Source organism: Pocillopora damicornis, chromosome 1 (genome assembly GCF_964200805.1).
Source record: "Pocillopora damicornis chromosome 1, jaPocDami1.2, whole genome shotgun sequence".
Taxonomy (NCBI): Eukaryota; Metazoa; Cnidaria; class Anthozoa; order Scleractinia; family Pocilloporidae; genus Pocillopora; species Pocillopora damicornis.
In genome coordinates, this window is record NC_142670.1 from 10,507,765 (window position 1) to 10,523,839 (window position 16,075).

The 16,075-nt window shown below is 36.8% G+C and overlaps 1 protein-coding gene across 1 annotated transcript; it reads right to left on the reverse strand.

Annotated features, from left to right (window-relative positions):
* Window positions 1-459: 459 nt before the first annotated feature.
* Window positions 460-15,947, reverse strand: LOC149051907 (uncharacterized). Its single transcript, XM_089196951.1, has 12 exons — window positions 15,767-15,947; window positions 10,777-11,719; window positions 9,209-9,690; window positions 8,151-8,847; window positions 6,681-6,780; window positions 5,921-6,170; window positions 4,629-5,429; window positions 3,107-4,340; window positions 2,820-2,915; window positions 1,796-2,052; window positions 884-1,151; window positions 460-740 (listed from the first exon to the last, which is right to left on the reverse strand). The coding sequence occupies exons 2-12, from the start codon at window positions 11,702-11,704 to the stop codon at window positions 736-738; spliced, it is 5,118 nt and encodes a 1,705-aa protein (XP_089053077.1). The 5' UTR covers window positions 11,705-11,719; window positions 15,767-15,947; the 3' UTR covers window positions 460-735.
* Between the last annotated feature and the right edge of the window lie 128 nt (window positions 15,948-16,075).

The following is a 16,075-nucleotide window of genomic DNA, read 5'->3' on the forward strand; positions in this document are numbered from 1 at the left end:
GATTCATGGATGCTATCACATTAGACAAGAATCCAGCGCTAAACAAAGTATGTCACCAGAAGGACAGCATAATCAGTCATAATTTATGCGTCCGCCGTACTCTATTCGGAACGCTGCTTTATTCGGCATTTTACAGACCCCACGTTGGCGAAGTAACCTGCCCAGCCCTGATCGAAAATAGCCCGCGTTTACATTCCGTCTTACAACCCGGGATCTCGGGTTGGAGTTTCTCGAGGTTGTGGACGCGCTTGGACTGAGGGAGTTAAGATTTCATCACGGCGACGTGTGGTAAAACGTTAGCGTTTTGTTGAGTTCAAAGTAAAACTGCGACTTAATTGCTGACGAGGTTTCGTTGCTAAGAGGACGTAAAAATCGGTGTTTCACGTTTTAGTTCTGTATGGGACGGCTAGGAAATTTACAAAGTTTTAAAACACACGTGTTTCGCTATTACTTTGCTCATTTGATCTCTTTGATTTATTTTTATTACAGATTAACAGATGTCTTTCTTTACACCCCTTGTCATTTGGGTTGTTTTCCTTTTCATGCAATTCATTGGAAAACTAATATAGAATCTCGAATTAAATCTGAGATTTTAAAAGTTTACATTGGATAAATCAGGCTGAAGAAAGCTCTAGTTGGCCAATTTGCATCAATGGTCTGTATGCCTATGAAGTCATTCTGTAAGGCCGGGCTCTTCATAAGGGCCAATCAAGGTGACTGTAGGGGCCTGCCACTTTAACCTGTAAACACAATAATCAGAACCCTGTGATTAAACGGCGAGGGAGAACAACAGAGTGCATGAATTGAGTCTGATTATTGCGATGGGAGCCAGTGATGAAGCATGAAATATAAAAGACAAAATTTTATGATAATTCGAGTGTACCTTGCACGGGTTGAAGGCTGACATAGTGCACCTCATGAATATGTCCCAGCACAAGAGGTTTGCTTTCGTCAACTGCACAATGTGGCGTAATGATTACATCATTGCTATAGGATAGACTGCTGACCACACGAATGCACGTTTTAAAGTGGTTCGCTGCGGCACACAGAATCACGTGATCACCCCAAGTGCCATCTTGTTCCATGTGTTCAAGGTACTCAGTCCATGTTTGATGTCCATGGACAAAGTGAAACAGATCTGTTCCATCCGGCTGTAAGAAGAATCAGTTAAAGAAGGAAACTTCAAATGATTGTTGATAGAAACTTGAGCGCGTGTAGAGTACGAGTCAGGGAGTAATTTTATCAGAATGGTACTAGACGACCTTTAATTGGAAATTTACTGCATAGTAACAAATTGTGTGCTTGAAACGTCTTTTAAAACGTTCGTGTATATTCCAAAACGCTTTGCAAACAGCAAGAAAACAACAAGAAAGATCCATCATTGAGAGAATGACTAGAATTCTGTCATCTGATGGAGGTTTAAATGGAACTTTTTTTAAACTTGGTCATATTCTAATGACTAAAACTGTGGTGGCTTACTTCTTCGGACAACAAATTAAGTAACATATGAATTTAATTGTAACCAACTTCATTGAGTGTCTTCTTAAATCGCAAATTTAAATCTTTCAAGTTCTCCTTTCCACCAGGGTACAAGCTGGTATAAGAGTTCCTGGTTAAAACGACCATCATTCCACACAGGAATAGTAACAGCACTCCTGGTCACTTCACGTTGTGAACACTGGGATAGGTTCTGGTGGTGTTGGCCAAGTGGCTTATATCATCCCTAAAACCTTTATCATACTCTTAAAATAACAGCACGTGACATACTCTGTTAGACATACTAACATCAACTTACAAGTTTTGGGTCACTCCTGAGGTACTGAACCAAGTTTTGTCTTAATTTGCCATGTGGGATTTTGATTCCCTTAACAATTCCCAGTTGTTCGGACAAGGCATAGAACATGAAATTTCCTAATCCTTTATTGTCGGATACTCTGAAGCCCCTGTCTGATGCAATTTTCCTCAGCCCCAGTAATAGATCCGTTCTGCTCTTGACTTTGCTTGCATCGAGTTGCATCTGCTGAAGTTTCTGGATGATTCGGTCATGAGAACCTAGAAAATAGAACGCTTTTATTAATCTAACTGCATGATAAAAAGCAAAACAATCATCTGCTGGAAAATAACAATTCCTAATCTTTTCAGAGAAACTTTTCGGGTAAAAAGGGAAAGAGCTTCAACCACCAGACCAAAGGAAGCTGTAGCTGTCAACTAAGCTACTTCTTGAGTTCGATTTCTTCCCGTGAATAAATACACTAATAATCAAGAGAGAAGAAACAGAGAAGAGAAATAAACGACGAGGTCTAGACTTTGACATATCTGCGTAACTGGAAAAAGGAATCCTGGAAAAAACTATTGGCTTTTAAAATATACTGATGCATTTCCTCTACCGTATGAATATGTGATTACCTCAATATTGTTTCGAAAGACAACTGTATCATGAATAGAACATAAACTTGTTTTGATAGAAACAGTATTTACACTTTGCTTTTGCTTTGAGAAAAAGCAGAACAACTCCCCATGTCTCCAATTGGATGAAAACTTCAAATGACTCAACGACATAAATAAAACTAAGCCGTCCGTCCGGATCAGAAAATAAAAAAAATCAAATTTGTTTGTATACGTCTTACGTTTGTGACTGAAGAGTGTAGTGATATAAATAAAAACATGTCTCATAGGTAAAGAGTACCTTACTAAGTTTTTACGAAAGATAGCTGGCCTGAAGTCAAAAGTTAGGAAAAAAAATTGCTAAATCTCCTCGTAACCTGTCTGTACTTCTTTGGGATATCAATTATCATGTGTTATTAAATTCTTTTACTCACTTCGAGTCAGTAATGAATCAACTGTTGGTTGTTCAGTTGACGTGTCAATAACTTCGGCCTGCCGAGCTCTGAAACTTGTGTCTCGTCTTTTAGAGGCTAAAAAGATAGAAAGAAGCTTTTATTTCAATAACACAGTAAACAACATAAGGATAAAACGATTGATTACTATTCATGTTCAACATCTCTTTTTATATGAGGTGTTGATGCTTTCCGCCACAGTTAATAAGAGACCGAAGGCCGATTAGCCCCCTAAAATACTTTTTGAAGGATATTTAAAACATTCTCACCATGAACTATGTCCCACATCTTCTCCACAAGACTGTCACACTGCTTCTCCCAGCTAAACTTCTCTTCATATGAACTCCTCAGTTGTTGAAAGTCTCGAAGTCGATCTGATCTCTCCTTCTGTCGGACACCAGCAATTGCCTTTGCCCACTCCTCAGGGTCCTCAGACTCCACCACGAATGATTTACCTGATGGTACAGTGCAGAGTGCTTCACCAAATCCTGAGTTGCCACTGACAAGAATGGGAAGACCAGCAGACAACGCTTCTAAGGCCGTCAAACCAAACCCCTCTGTTCTGGAGGGCATGATGCAGATGTCAACTTCACAAAATAATTTTTTCAATCCCTCCTTGTTTTCCACGAACTTCCTGACGATCAGCTGTTTTTTATCAATTCCACTCTTGAGTAGATTCTTTGCAACCTCATCCTGTTTACCGTTAGGTGCACCCACGAAAATCAGATGGTACGACCTGTCTTTCAGTTCAACTATTGCTCTAGCAGAGATATCGTAGCCCTTCAAGCTGAAGTCCTCTGGGTCACCACGGCCAAACGTCAATACCTTGAACTTGTTACGCTCCTTTGGGGCTTGTTTTACGTCAGAGAACTCACGGAAAATTCCAGGAGTCAGTTCAAGGATGTCGTCCTCACTCTTGCATGAGCAGAGCTGAACGGAGAAAGCGTCTGTTAACTTTGGTCCAACTGCTAGCACAACATCTGCCAACTTACACAACTCTACTTCAGTTAAATTCTTCTCTTCACCTTTGGAAATGGCCTTGGGATAGTTTTTGTGCACTGCAAGTTCTTCAGGCGCAGTGTGCACCACCTGTATCCACTTGCACTGGTGCGATTCTTTAAAGAATTGAGCTTGTTTACCAAGCTTTGCTCCATGACCCAGTACTATGTCAATGTCCAGATCTCTCGGTGGGGCACTCAGCCAGTCAAGGGGGTCGGCATAGCCTGGCCGTTTTTGTGCCTCTCTGAGGGATACATTGTGCATTCGAGCCATTCTCTTCTCTTCTTCAGAACAGGCAAACTGTGGGACAAGGAGAGTAACGTCCACTTCGGGGTGTTTGGCCAACAGAATGGCAAGCTGTCTGTTGATGGTGGACAAGCCTCCCATTGACGAACTCCACTCACTGCCCAGGAGAGTCACCTTTAATGCTGTGGCAGACTTCATTGAATTGATTTCACTTGCTTCATTATGTGATCTAACAGCTACATTTGAAGAGGACAAACCCTGAAGAAAAGAGACCATATAAGATTGTGATAATTACATAAAAAGACTTTGCGTGTGGTCACATAAATTTACATCGATCAGTACTTTACCAAGGAAAAACAAAAGAGTATAAAATTCAAAAATCATTTTATCTTATATCTGACTTATATTTAAAACTGAAGTCAATCTATCAGGGCTCCCTTTCTCAACACTGATAACAGCCTAATTGACATTCACATCAAGTTAGTTAGAGGAGCAAAGCAAACATGAAACTGAGACTACAAATCTTTGCTTTCCAGTCAATTATACCTGGCCTCTTCTTTTCAAGAACCATTTCTTCAATCCACAAACTGGTTCTATCATATCCCAAGGTTTTCGCTTACAGATGTCCGGTTGACCTTCATTTGCATCAATGAGGTGGAGGCAGTCCTTGTGTGTGCAAGTGGTTTTCATGTGGTCTGAGCATGCACGACGCATTTCTTCTGTCCTTCGATGACAGTTAGGACATGCAACACACAGCCTATACTGCAGTCCCCTCAGGTATGGCATTTCTTGTGACAAATTCTTTAGGGTGTCTTCAAGAAATTCACGAACAAGAGTTGCTAGTTGGACGGAGTTCTGTCCTACAACCTGATGACTTTGTGCTTTTTGTCTCAAGATTACCTTCACAAATCCTGTTTTGCATATAAGGACAAAATCATGAATATCTTTTCCAATGATGAACCATGCTCCATTCTGGTACAGGGTGGGTTGATACGTGGCCCATGTCTTTGAACACCAACGAATGGATCGCGAGACAAGCTGCAGGAAAAGACCATGAGGGACAAAGCCATGGACAAAGAGGAGATACAATGGACATGGATCAGTTGATGATGGTTTCATCTCACAGAGTTCATCAGGTGATGACTTCAACTGAGCTGGTACAAAGTACTTCTCCTCATTTGGGGAAACTGAAAACTTAGCGATCAAACCAAATTGCTCCATCATGTCCAGAATGTCTTCTCTAATGATTCCTGGTCCAATAAAGCTGGAGAACACATAATCAACATGTTCCATGCTAAGGATGCCACTTCCTTCAAGCTCCCTCCAGAAATCAGCATATCGAGCATTCTACAAAATATATAAATAACAGGAATTCCAGATAAGAGAGGTCCACTAAATGTTCCCTTTGAATGTTTCCAACATGTATGTACAAGATTTACAAAATCAGTGTATCAAAATGGTTGGAAATGACACTCTTAATGTGCAATTTTGTGTCTTAGGCTCCTCAGAAGTGATTATTAATTGTTATTCACCACTGCAGAAGCCATTTAGCACAAGCAAAAAGAACTGTTCCCTTGTGTGACTACAATTACTGTTAGTGGTGGCAAGTTAATGCAAGTCTCTTGTAAAGTAAAAAGGCTAAATCAGCTTATGACCTGAAAAGCTGCAAAAGGTACATGAAATAACTTGAGGTCCAACAATTGTAAAGATCAAAGAGTTACAGCTGTTGCATTAGTTGCTGATTTATTGAAAAAGAGTATCACTCTCATTTTCTGTTGGTCTAAATTATTAAACATTTTCTAAGTTAGGTCTTTTCAAAAATGAAATTTTTCTCCTACCTGTTTATTGAAAGGTGAAATGGTTATCAGCTGTTTGAACAGATCAATCAACCACTGAGCCTTCAGTACAACTGTACTGCGGTGCTTGATTATCATCCCCAGACCATGGTAAAAACTGATCATGGACTCAAACTCTTTTGCATCTTCCATGAAACAATCTTTCTTTGCATAATGTTCAAGTTGTCGCAGATTTCTGTGATAAATCTGTTCAGCCACCAAAGCTTCAATCACCTTTTCAAACAAAAACCATCTAGAAGACAACAGAATAATTAAAATGTTTTAGTGTTTAAAATTGGATATTAACTTCAGACAGACATGTGCTTATTCGTAGTCTTCCAGTAATTCATCTATTTCCTTGGCCTAGCTTTCTCCACACATTAGGAGAATTCAAACATGGTTATATTTTTCACATAAACAATCTCAATTCAAAGAGCTGTGCCTTCTCAAATATCCAACAGACATTCACACCTTTTTAAAAACACAATATTGTCACAATGTCATGAATTGGAGTTTTATTTGCTGGCACTTATATGACTGCTGTGTATTTGTACAGTCTTATGTTTTAAGAATTTTGATGAACTTCAAACTGGGGTAGGTATGATATCTTTGTGTTCATATACATTTATATGCATATACAGTGATGCTAAAAACACCGACTGCTCTTAAAAAAACCTTTTCATAACCGCTTGAATACATGAATAACATTGATCCCAAAGTCCATGAATTGAGGTTTGCCAGATAAAATATTACTTTTGTTTACCTGATAGGTATTTTCTCCCCCATATAAGGCTCCTGCCTCAACACCTCCAGGATTTTGTTCCGCAATTCTTTTATTCCATCTGCTTTTCCTTCTTCCTTTGCTGGATATGTTTAGAAAATGAATGCAAAACATAATGTAACACAGAAACATGTGTTTACAATGAGAATAGTTTGTATCATACATTTGTGATTGCTGATATTTCATTGCTGACAACATAGCTAAGATGATAAACTCTTCAACTCCCCGAATCATCTTCTGTTCCATATTTCAAACTCTGAAATTAATGGATCTGTCAACAAAATTGTATATGGCCTAGTATGGTGATGCTGGTACATAAAGTAACTGAAAGCTAAGAAGACTGCAGCTAATAAAAAATTAAAGAACTCTAACTTAAGTTTGCACTATAAGCCTGAAGTCATTCAACCAAGACAGTATCCTTCCCTTAATTACCACTCTCTCTTAAACATTCTGCATTTCTACCAACCTTTTAAAATTATGACACACAACACAACTGCTGAATGACATGTAAATGTAAGTCAAATAATAATTATTGCATGCTCAATGCTTGCCAACAATCTACATCAATCCATAAACATTGATATCAATTTACCACAACAAAATAGCTTTCCAGTTGCTGAGAATTTGTGATAATTGTTAAGCCTGCTAAATAGACAGGGTAGATGAACTGACATTAAGAAACAATAGCTTTTTCATAAGAGTTCCTGCTCCTTCTCCTTCTCCAAATATGTAAACAAAGATCAGGTGCACTGTTCTGATCAAACAAGATTGATGGCAGTATCATAGTCAAATGAATGGCTTCATTGGCTCTTGATGCTCTACGTTTCTACAACTGGATATTTTAACTCGTTTGTCCAAGAATGGGACAATTACTCACTTTCTATGATCATGGAAAAGATAAAACCAAAATAAGATATGGTCATCCTGCATTTCAAGAACTGGCAAGTATCAACCAAACGTGGGATTGATACTTCAAACTGCTCATAACAGAATGGTAAACAAACGGTTTAGTTGAGCAGATAGATTTTTTTTTAAAACAGACAACTGAAGGAAACTGTTTAAACGTTTTTGCTACATTTTTTTAGACGGACACAAAATTTCTTAAACAGACGCAAAATTTCTTAAATGGACTAGCACAGTGCTTAAATGTTTTAGCAAAAGAGTTAGACAGATGCAAATTTTTTAAATGGATGAGCAAATTGTTTAAACACTTTCATGAACCATTTAAATGGATTTAAGCAGATAGTAAACGGTTTTGCAGTTTAAATGAAAAGCATTAATGTCCATTTTCCCATGGAGAGTCAGAAATGGGTCTTTGATTAAACAAAAAAATGGTCACAAATTAAGTGTTCCAAGAATTGATGCAAAGACAAGCTAGTAACCAATTATAAAACCATCAATTACTGCAAGTAACACATTGTCAAGGATACAATATGACATCAAATATCTCACCTGTTTTATGTTTTCCTCTTTGCTTTTGAATCTTCTGGATAAATTTCTTGATCAAGTTTGGCCTCTGAGTGTTGTCAATGCAGAATAAGGGTTTGACCACATGCTTCTCATATTCCATACCAGAAATTCTCTCCTGTATTTGTTTCTTTATTACTGCTATGTCTTCAACTGGTTTGTCAGCATGTGTTCCAACAATAAACACTGGGGGACGGAGGTAGGGCAGCTTATGTTGTGCATCATCATCTGGGTCATCAGTTGCCAGGGCAACACTGTGCACTGTAGCCAGCCATGACAGCAAATTCTCCATGTTTGTTTCATTGTTAGGGTTTTCCAATTTCACATCATTACTACCTTGTCTCATGCAGGGCTCAGCTGTAGCATCCAAAGGCTTGCTGAGATTGTGCACCAATATGTACAGTGCTCGCTGTGATAAGAAGATAGGATGGCTGGCATAGTACAGGTGCTGCCCTGCAAAGTCCCATAAATCCATTGTGTAATAGGATTCTTCTTGGAATAAACCACTTTTGATGTCTTTGCCTTTGAGATACTCCAACCACTGATGAACATGCTTCTCAGTATCAGGGGGTTGAGCAACATCAATAATTACCTCGGGCTCCTCTAAAATGCAGTCTATTGAGTGTTCAATGCTAATGTTGTCCATAGCATCTATTGATGGGTAATCTCCTTTATCATCAACCTAAGTAAAGTATCATATAAGGGGAAATTATTTACTCTCAGTACCACACTGATTCAGTCTCACCAGCAAACTCATTACACATCTCAAATAACTGTGCCAAAGTTTGATGTAAATTAGATAAAATGAGAGTACATGTACTGGGAGAGAAATTATTGTTTAGACTTCAAGCAGTTCCCTGTTTTTTGGCTAAGACCACTGCAAAGTAAAAAAAAATCAGTTAAAAAAATTGAACAATTTTAATTTTTGCTTCACTTTAAGGCTCACATAATCTTCATTTGACATTAAATATTTAAAACTATACTGTCATAAAAAGGTGCCTTAAACATGTGTGTGAAGAACATTTTTAAAATTCTGATATTACCTTTCTTTTGCCATGTTTGTAACTACCTAAAGATCCCTTTTCAAAATCTGCAGGTGATATGTGGGCTGAATCTTTTTCAAAATCTTCTTTTGAACTTTTATCTGAGTCTTTTTGTCTCAGCTTTTCTTGCTGCATAGACATTTTTCTAGCATGATGATCTTCTTGTGTAAAAAGTTTCTCTGCAACAATCTTTGCCACATCTTTAGAACATTCCAATAGTCCTGGTTTATTCTCACCAATGGACTGCCAGTTCCTTGCAGCTTGGTCAACATCAATTTCACACTTTGAAGGATCCACTTCAATCCCCTCAGTGCTCTGTTCTCCAGAGTCAAATGGAAGGCCTAGCAGACTCTTCTTTAAACTGGTTTTACCAGCTCGATCCTGACCAATGAGTAATATTCTGCCACGGTAAACCATGACATATCCATCTTGCAAAGCCCTTTCATAAGCCAGCTGTGCTTTAAGTCTCTCTCTCATTGGGCCTAATAAGAAAGAGTTTTAACAACACAAAGAAAAAGGTAGTTTGCGCATTGATAAATTTCTAAAAATTAATTGAAAAAGAAAGCAAACTAAAGGTAAAGGTTGACAAATCAACAACTATAAATGCCTAACATGAATAATGTTGGAGTTAAAGGCTGGTATATATAAACTTAACCATCAAAATTGTTTATTTTTTTCTGATCTTAATGCATTTATTCCACTATTACATAAAAGTTACACATAATAATTCTTCTGGCATAAAATGTAGTGATGAGTTTGAGAACATGCACACCAAAACTAAACTGAACCACTTGTGACTGATCACACAAGAGAGAGGCAAGGACTTCAATCAATTCTGCGGAGTAGTGAGGAGTCAATAATCAATTAATTGATTGTGTACGAAAAAAAAAGCACATACATGTATTTCCAAAGGGTAACAATTGTAAGTTTAAAAATAATTACACAAAAAACACCTGCAGTGTAAATTCTATGGAAATAATAATCAGGATTCAGTCATGCTAATAACAAATTCAAGCTATATGCCTATAACTTAATTCACAAAATTTAATCACATTAGTTTATGAATTGTGTTTGATAAGCCACAAGTTACTAAATTTTTAAACACTTCAAATTAACCAAATGGAAAGCAAAAATAAAATTAAAAAATTCCTAACAGTGAATTAACTTGGGATACATTTTATCATTTCGTAATTCCATTCCAATAGAAAGAAAACTCAAAACAGTAATTCCTAACTGCGTAGAATCATTTGTAACAACATTTACTCTCTTGATTCCACATCAAATCATATTTCCTTATTGATGAACTTAAATTTCAATGTGAGCCAAATTGTTAAAATAAAGCTTTTCAATATTAGAACAAAAACTTCCATTACAAATGTCATGTATTTCTCAAGTGATGCCAACTTTGTTACCACACAAAAACTGTGACAGTAATTACAGTTTAACTATCGCCAGCTACCTGTAATAATCAGTAACAAGCAGAATAACCACTTGCAAGTCAATCATTAGAACCAATTTAGTAAATGCACGTCACAACAATAATGTGAACAGAAATTTCCTTTACTCACCTTGGAGATCTGAATATACTCGTTCAATTATTCCTTTATCTTCTAGCTCCGTAACACTTCTCATTCCTTCAACTGTAAAAGGATTCCCATTCACATACAACGATTGGAGTTTCTTCAGCTGTTTTATGGCTGGATTTAACACAGTCAACTGGTTGTAACTCAGACCCAGTCCCTCCAGTGCCACCATCTCACCAATAGCATCAGAGATGGTGGTTAGTTTGTTATGTGAGATGTCCAGCTCTTTGAGTATCTTCAGCTGTGTTGTAGCTGGACTCAACACAGTCAACTGGTTGTAACTCAGATCCAGTCCCTCCAGTGCCACCATCTCACCAATAGCATCAGAGATGGTGGTTAGTTTGTTATGTGAGATGTTCAGCCATTCGAGTTTCTTCAGCTGTTTTATAGCTGGACTCAACACAGTCAACTTGTTGTAACTCAGATCCAGTCTCTCCAGTGCCACCATCTCACCAATAGCATCAGAGATGGTGGTTAGTTTGTTATGTGAGATGTTCAGCCGTTCGAGTTTCTTCAGCTGTTTTATAGCTGGACTCAACACAGTCAACCGGTTGTACCTCAGATCCAGTCCCCACAGTTCCACCATCTCACCAATAGCATCAGAGATGGTGGTTAGTTTGTTAAATGAGATGTACAGCCATCTGAGTTTCTTCAGCTGTGTCAAACTTGCGGGGAATATGGACAGCTCGTTTCTGCTTACATCAAGTAGCGTAATATTATTTAGTTTTCCAACATTTTCAGGTATTGTTTTAAGTTTATTCCATGACAGGTCAAGTTCGTCAAGCTCAGTTAATTCCTGCACCGCTTCAGGCAATTCAAGCAATTCCAACCGTGACAGTTTTAATTCCTTTCTTCCGTAATAATTTGTTACAATCTTACTTCTCAGCTTTTCTTTAGAAATATGGGAATCCATGTCTTAGTAATGTAACTGTCAGAACGAAAAAAACAAGTTGTCATTAAAGGTGAGTAACTTGAACTAACTTTCTTGTGGCATTTATAATAACAATCGAACCAAAAATGGCAAAAATGAGGTTTATAATTTAACATCTACTGAACCAAGGTAATGATTTATTCCTCGTAATACATTATCTTTGGAAACCATCCACCCTTCAGTGTTCTTTTAAACATTTTGAGTAAAGGACCGGATGCTTATGCGTAAAGGGTTTGAGTTATTTATTTTCATTAGAAACATTTCAACTTAAATCTAATTGTATAATTTTTGTGTTCATCAACAATTGCTTGAGTTATAAATGTTAACAAAAAGGCAATTATGAACAAGAAAGATATTTGAATTTAAATACACTGAGTTTTCCAAGCTGTTTTTCCAAAAACATACGAATTGCTACTTCCATTTCAAAATTAATATCCAACAGGAAAGAAATAACTAGGGCAAATCTATGGTTGGTTTTGTTTTCATGTGATAACCTAAGACAGTTGTAAATAAACCAAAGCATGAATGATTTCTAAGCTGTTGATATCAGACCAAGTTGCTAATTTTCAGACCTGTTGTTTGATTTTATCCTCTGTAAGCTATTTTTACTTGCAATTAACAGAGTGAATTCATCAGAATATGATCCTAGTCATTTAATAAAGACTGATTGGATAAGTCCTTCTCACTGACATATTCACTGTTTTGATACAAAAATAATCAGAATGAGAGCTCTTTGTTTTGTTTGCTTTTTTTTTTTTACAGAGTTTGTCTAGCAGCATGATGGTTTTAAGATTACAATTTTCAATTGAAGACATGTTTTGCATGAAATATCATCCAAATCACCCATAGTTGCTGTACTCATTATGTTATGTATTGAATGTTGTTGATGAAATAAAAAAATAACAAAGAGTAGAGAAAACTGGTTTTATTCTCTTATTCATGTTTATCAATAAAAGCTTAACTAAGAAGGGAATGTGAAAAGAAAAAGTATATATCAATTAACTGAGGATAGTGATAAAGAACTCAATTGAAGCAGAAAAATGAGGAATTGAAAAAAGTGTCCATAATTAGAACTGGCCACTTATGAGAGTGTCCATTAGCAGAGAGTTGACTTTAAAATAAATTAAGATCATTCATTAATTAACAAATGTATCAAGGACTGTCTCCAAAACTTTAAAAATTGTGCCTGGCTTCTTGAATATTTAATTTTCAGCAAAATGAATTCAAGCTAAAAATTTTACAACTGCAATCATTAACCAACATCAAAACTCATGTATAACATATTTATTTAACCCTTCACCTTGCATGAGTGACCAATACAGGAATTCTCCTCACAAAATATCAACACAACATCAAGCAGATATTGTAAGTGATATGAACAAAGGAAAATATCAGTTAGAGGATTATTAGTTGATCCAATACCAAATTCTCCAAACTTACATCATAAGAATGGTATGGCAAACAGTAAGGAGAATTACTAAAGAGATCTTAGGAGTGAAAGGGTCAAGGGAATGAGAGTGTTTACCTAAGAACAAATTGATTCATGGCCCCAAATGTGCACTGAATGCATTTGTTGCTTTTTCAAACAAACAAGTAATGGTTAAAAAAAACTCAGGGTTGACTTGCAAAAAAAAAAATCAACAATTTTAAAAACCATGGATCTTTAATATAGGCTACCCTGTCTCAGTGCAATAAAAAAATCCTTACTTCCTTTTCAGGGCTCAATAATTTGCAAATATCAGAATTAAAAAATGTTGAGGAGGAAAAACTTTTATCTGAAAATATAACTTTTCATCTGTTAATCAAAACTATAACAAAATCCTTCAACATGATTGGTTATCACCAGCCCAATTTGAGCACTTATAGTACAGTGTAGGTGTCATACTTGTAATTAGACAGTGTAATAGAACAGTTAAAGGGACAATTAACGTGTCATGCCTGTGGAAGTGGAAAGAACACATCATGTGCACACACTGTTGTCCTGGATTTTGCCAAGTTAATTGTTGTTGTGGATTTTTTTTTATGAAAATGTATAAAAGTAGTTTCTTTCTCCAATTTTGTTATATTGTGATTAATTGATAACAGTCATCTTATTTGTTAATCAAGAATATTATTACAAACAGAATTGGACAACAGGAAGTTTGCTGAACAACCATGGCAGAAACATGGATGACCATGGTCTATCCATGGTCTTGACGCCGGAGTAATAAGCGATTATTGAATGAGGTTGAGCATGATGTCAAAAGCTGAATGAAATAATTGTTTTATTATAATTTTTTAGGCATTCAGCTATTTTGAGCATCTCTCTAGGTTTGCAAAAGGTTGAGAACACTAAACTCTAAGGTCTTGGAAACTAGGCAGACATTGATCTCAAGAAGATAAATGCAGTATAAGCCTCAGATATTGCATTTTATCATGTCAACTTCACACACTGTTCTACATGTACATTGATTGACTGCTCATGACCAATCAGCTTTTTCATTGTAAATCTTGTGTATAATGATCAGAATTATTGAATATGTGAAGGAAATTTTTGTTCTTTTTGTAAACAAGAGACAACTGGCCATTTAATACTGGAATTGAAATTTTTTGGCTTGAAATGCACATTACAAGTATGATGTGGTTACTTATACATATTAATGAGAAAGATTCTTGATTAATCACAAAGAACTGAGTTTAAAGGTCTCTAAGAATTTGAATTGTATCTTTTCATTGCCAGTGATTCCCCTATACCCCTTTGTAAAACTCAGTCACATAAAAATATTTGGCCTTTTCACATATCACGGATAATATCAAAGTTTCTTCACGTTCATGCCTTTGAGACATTTCACATGAAAGTAAGAGACCAAATTCCCTAACAAAATTTTTAATTTTCCTAGTCTTGAACAGTCTTAAGTGACAAATGATGACAGAATGTCTTGCATTAGTTGTTCAAGGAACATTAGAGGTCTGTTTTATGACTTCTATTGATCCATGTAAAGTTCATGTCCTGTCATAACCCTGGTCAAAACTTAACCACTACTGTTCGAGAATAATACATTTTTAAAACCATCAAAAAGCTGGGAATTCATCGCGCAAAACAAAATGGTTCACGAATCACGTTTAATTCAGTTCTTCATCCACGGGTCACGTTTAAATAAAAAATTACTCCACGTGGACCTAAAAAGATCTTATTATCTTTAATCACGATTCAAGAAAAGGAAAAAATTCAATTCACGATTCACGAGGAAAAAAAATAGCTCAGTCGCGTTTCACATAAAGAGTATACGGGACCCTCTTGTCAATCACTGAAGCAGACAGCGAGCAAGTTTAATTTATTTTATCAAATACCTGACATACCTGCATTTAGATCAAAGCAATCAAGCATCAATTTGGTTTCTTAACAGATTCAAGAGAATTTGAGTTCGTTTCTAACTTCTGTCTGATGAAATGAAGTACACTCTATGGAATTAAGCGAGTATTTTGTCATCAGTTCAAACACTTCCATTGCTTAACGCGAAAAAATGAAAACTGAACAACTACCAGACAGAAGGATTAATGATCAGAGCTGATTGTCTTCAAGACGATCAGAAACAGTTTGTCCCTTTATTCTCTCCATTCCTAAGAGAATCTTCGATCAAAACTTCCCGTTAAGGCCATCTTAACTGACAATCACTGGTTTCCTTTTCCCTGTTGCTGAGAGTGTGTAACTTTAACTCGTCTCATGCAGAAGGCCGACTGAAGGCGCCTTTGTTTTACTTTATCAAAATCGTTATGTCTTCGTGCTTTGCATTTGACGAGTGTCGCTAAAGTTGAAATTATAATAGATCAAAAACCCACGCACTCAAAATACTAAGGGAAACCAGCGAATACTGGAGATATCAGAAAGTTTGTGTGAACTGACAGAAATGGCGGCAGAAGCACTTCAGGGGAAATGACTTTAGTTCGATCGAGCGGAGAGTGTGAGTTCTTGGCAGAATTATCTTTGCTCGCGTCGCAGAAGTCTGGCGAGACTACACTTTACAAGTGAGCTAAATTCTTATCTATATGGAACATAATTCTTACCTCTCAGCAGTGTGAACAAATCCTGCAGTGAACAAACGAAAATCCAAATACAGATCGCTGACAATCTAACGCCTCTGCTCAAGTGGACACTCCTTAATTCACACAACTGATTTAACCTCCTCCACAAAATATTTCAGGCTTCTCAAACGTCACGCGACCAACGGCTTGTTTACATTCAGCTACCGTGCCGAAAATAGCACGGTAAATAAATTATGACTGATTATGCAATTGAAGCCATGTGATTACTCATTATTTGTCACGCAAGGTACGGCTTCGTTGAATAGTGCTCTCGCTGTAGACGCTGTCCTT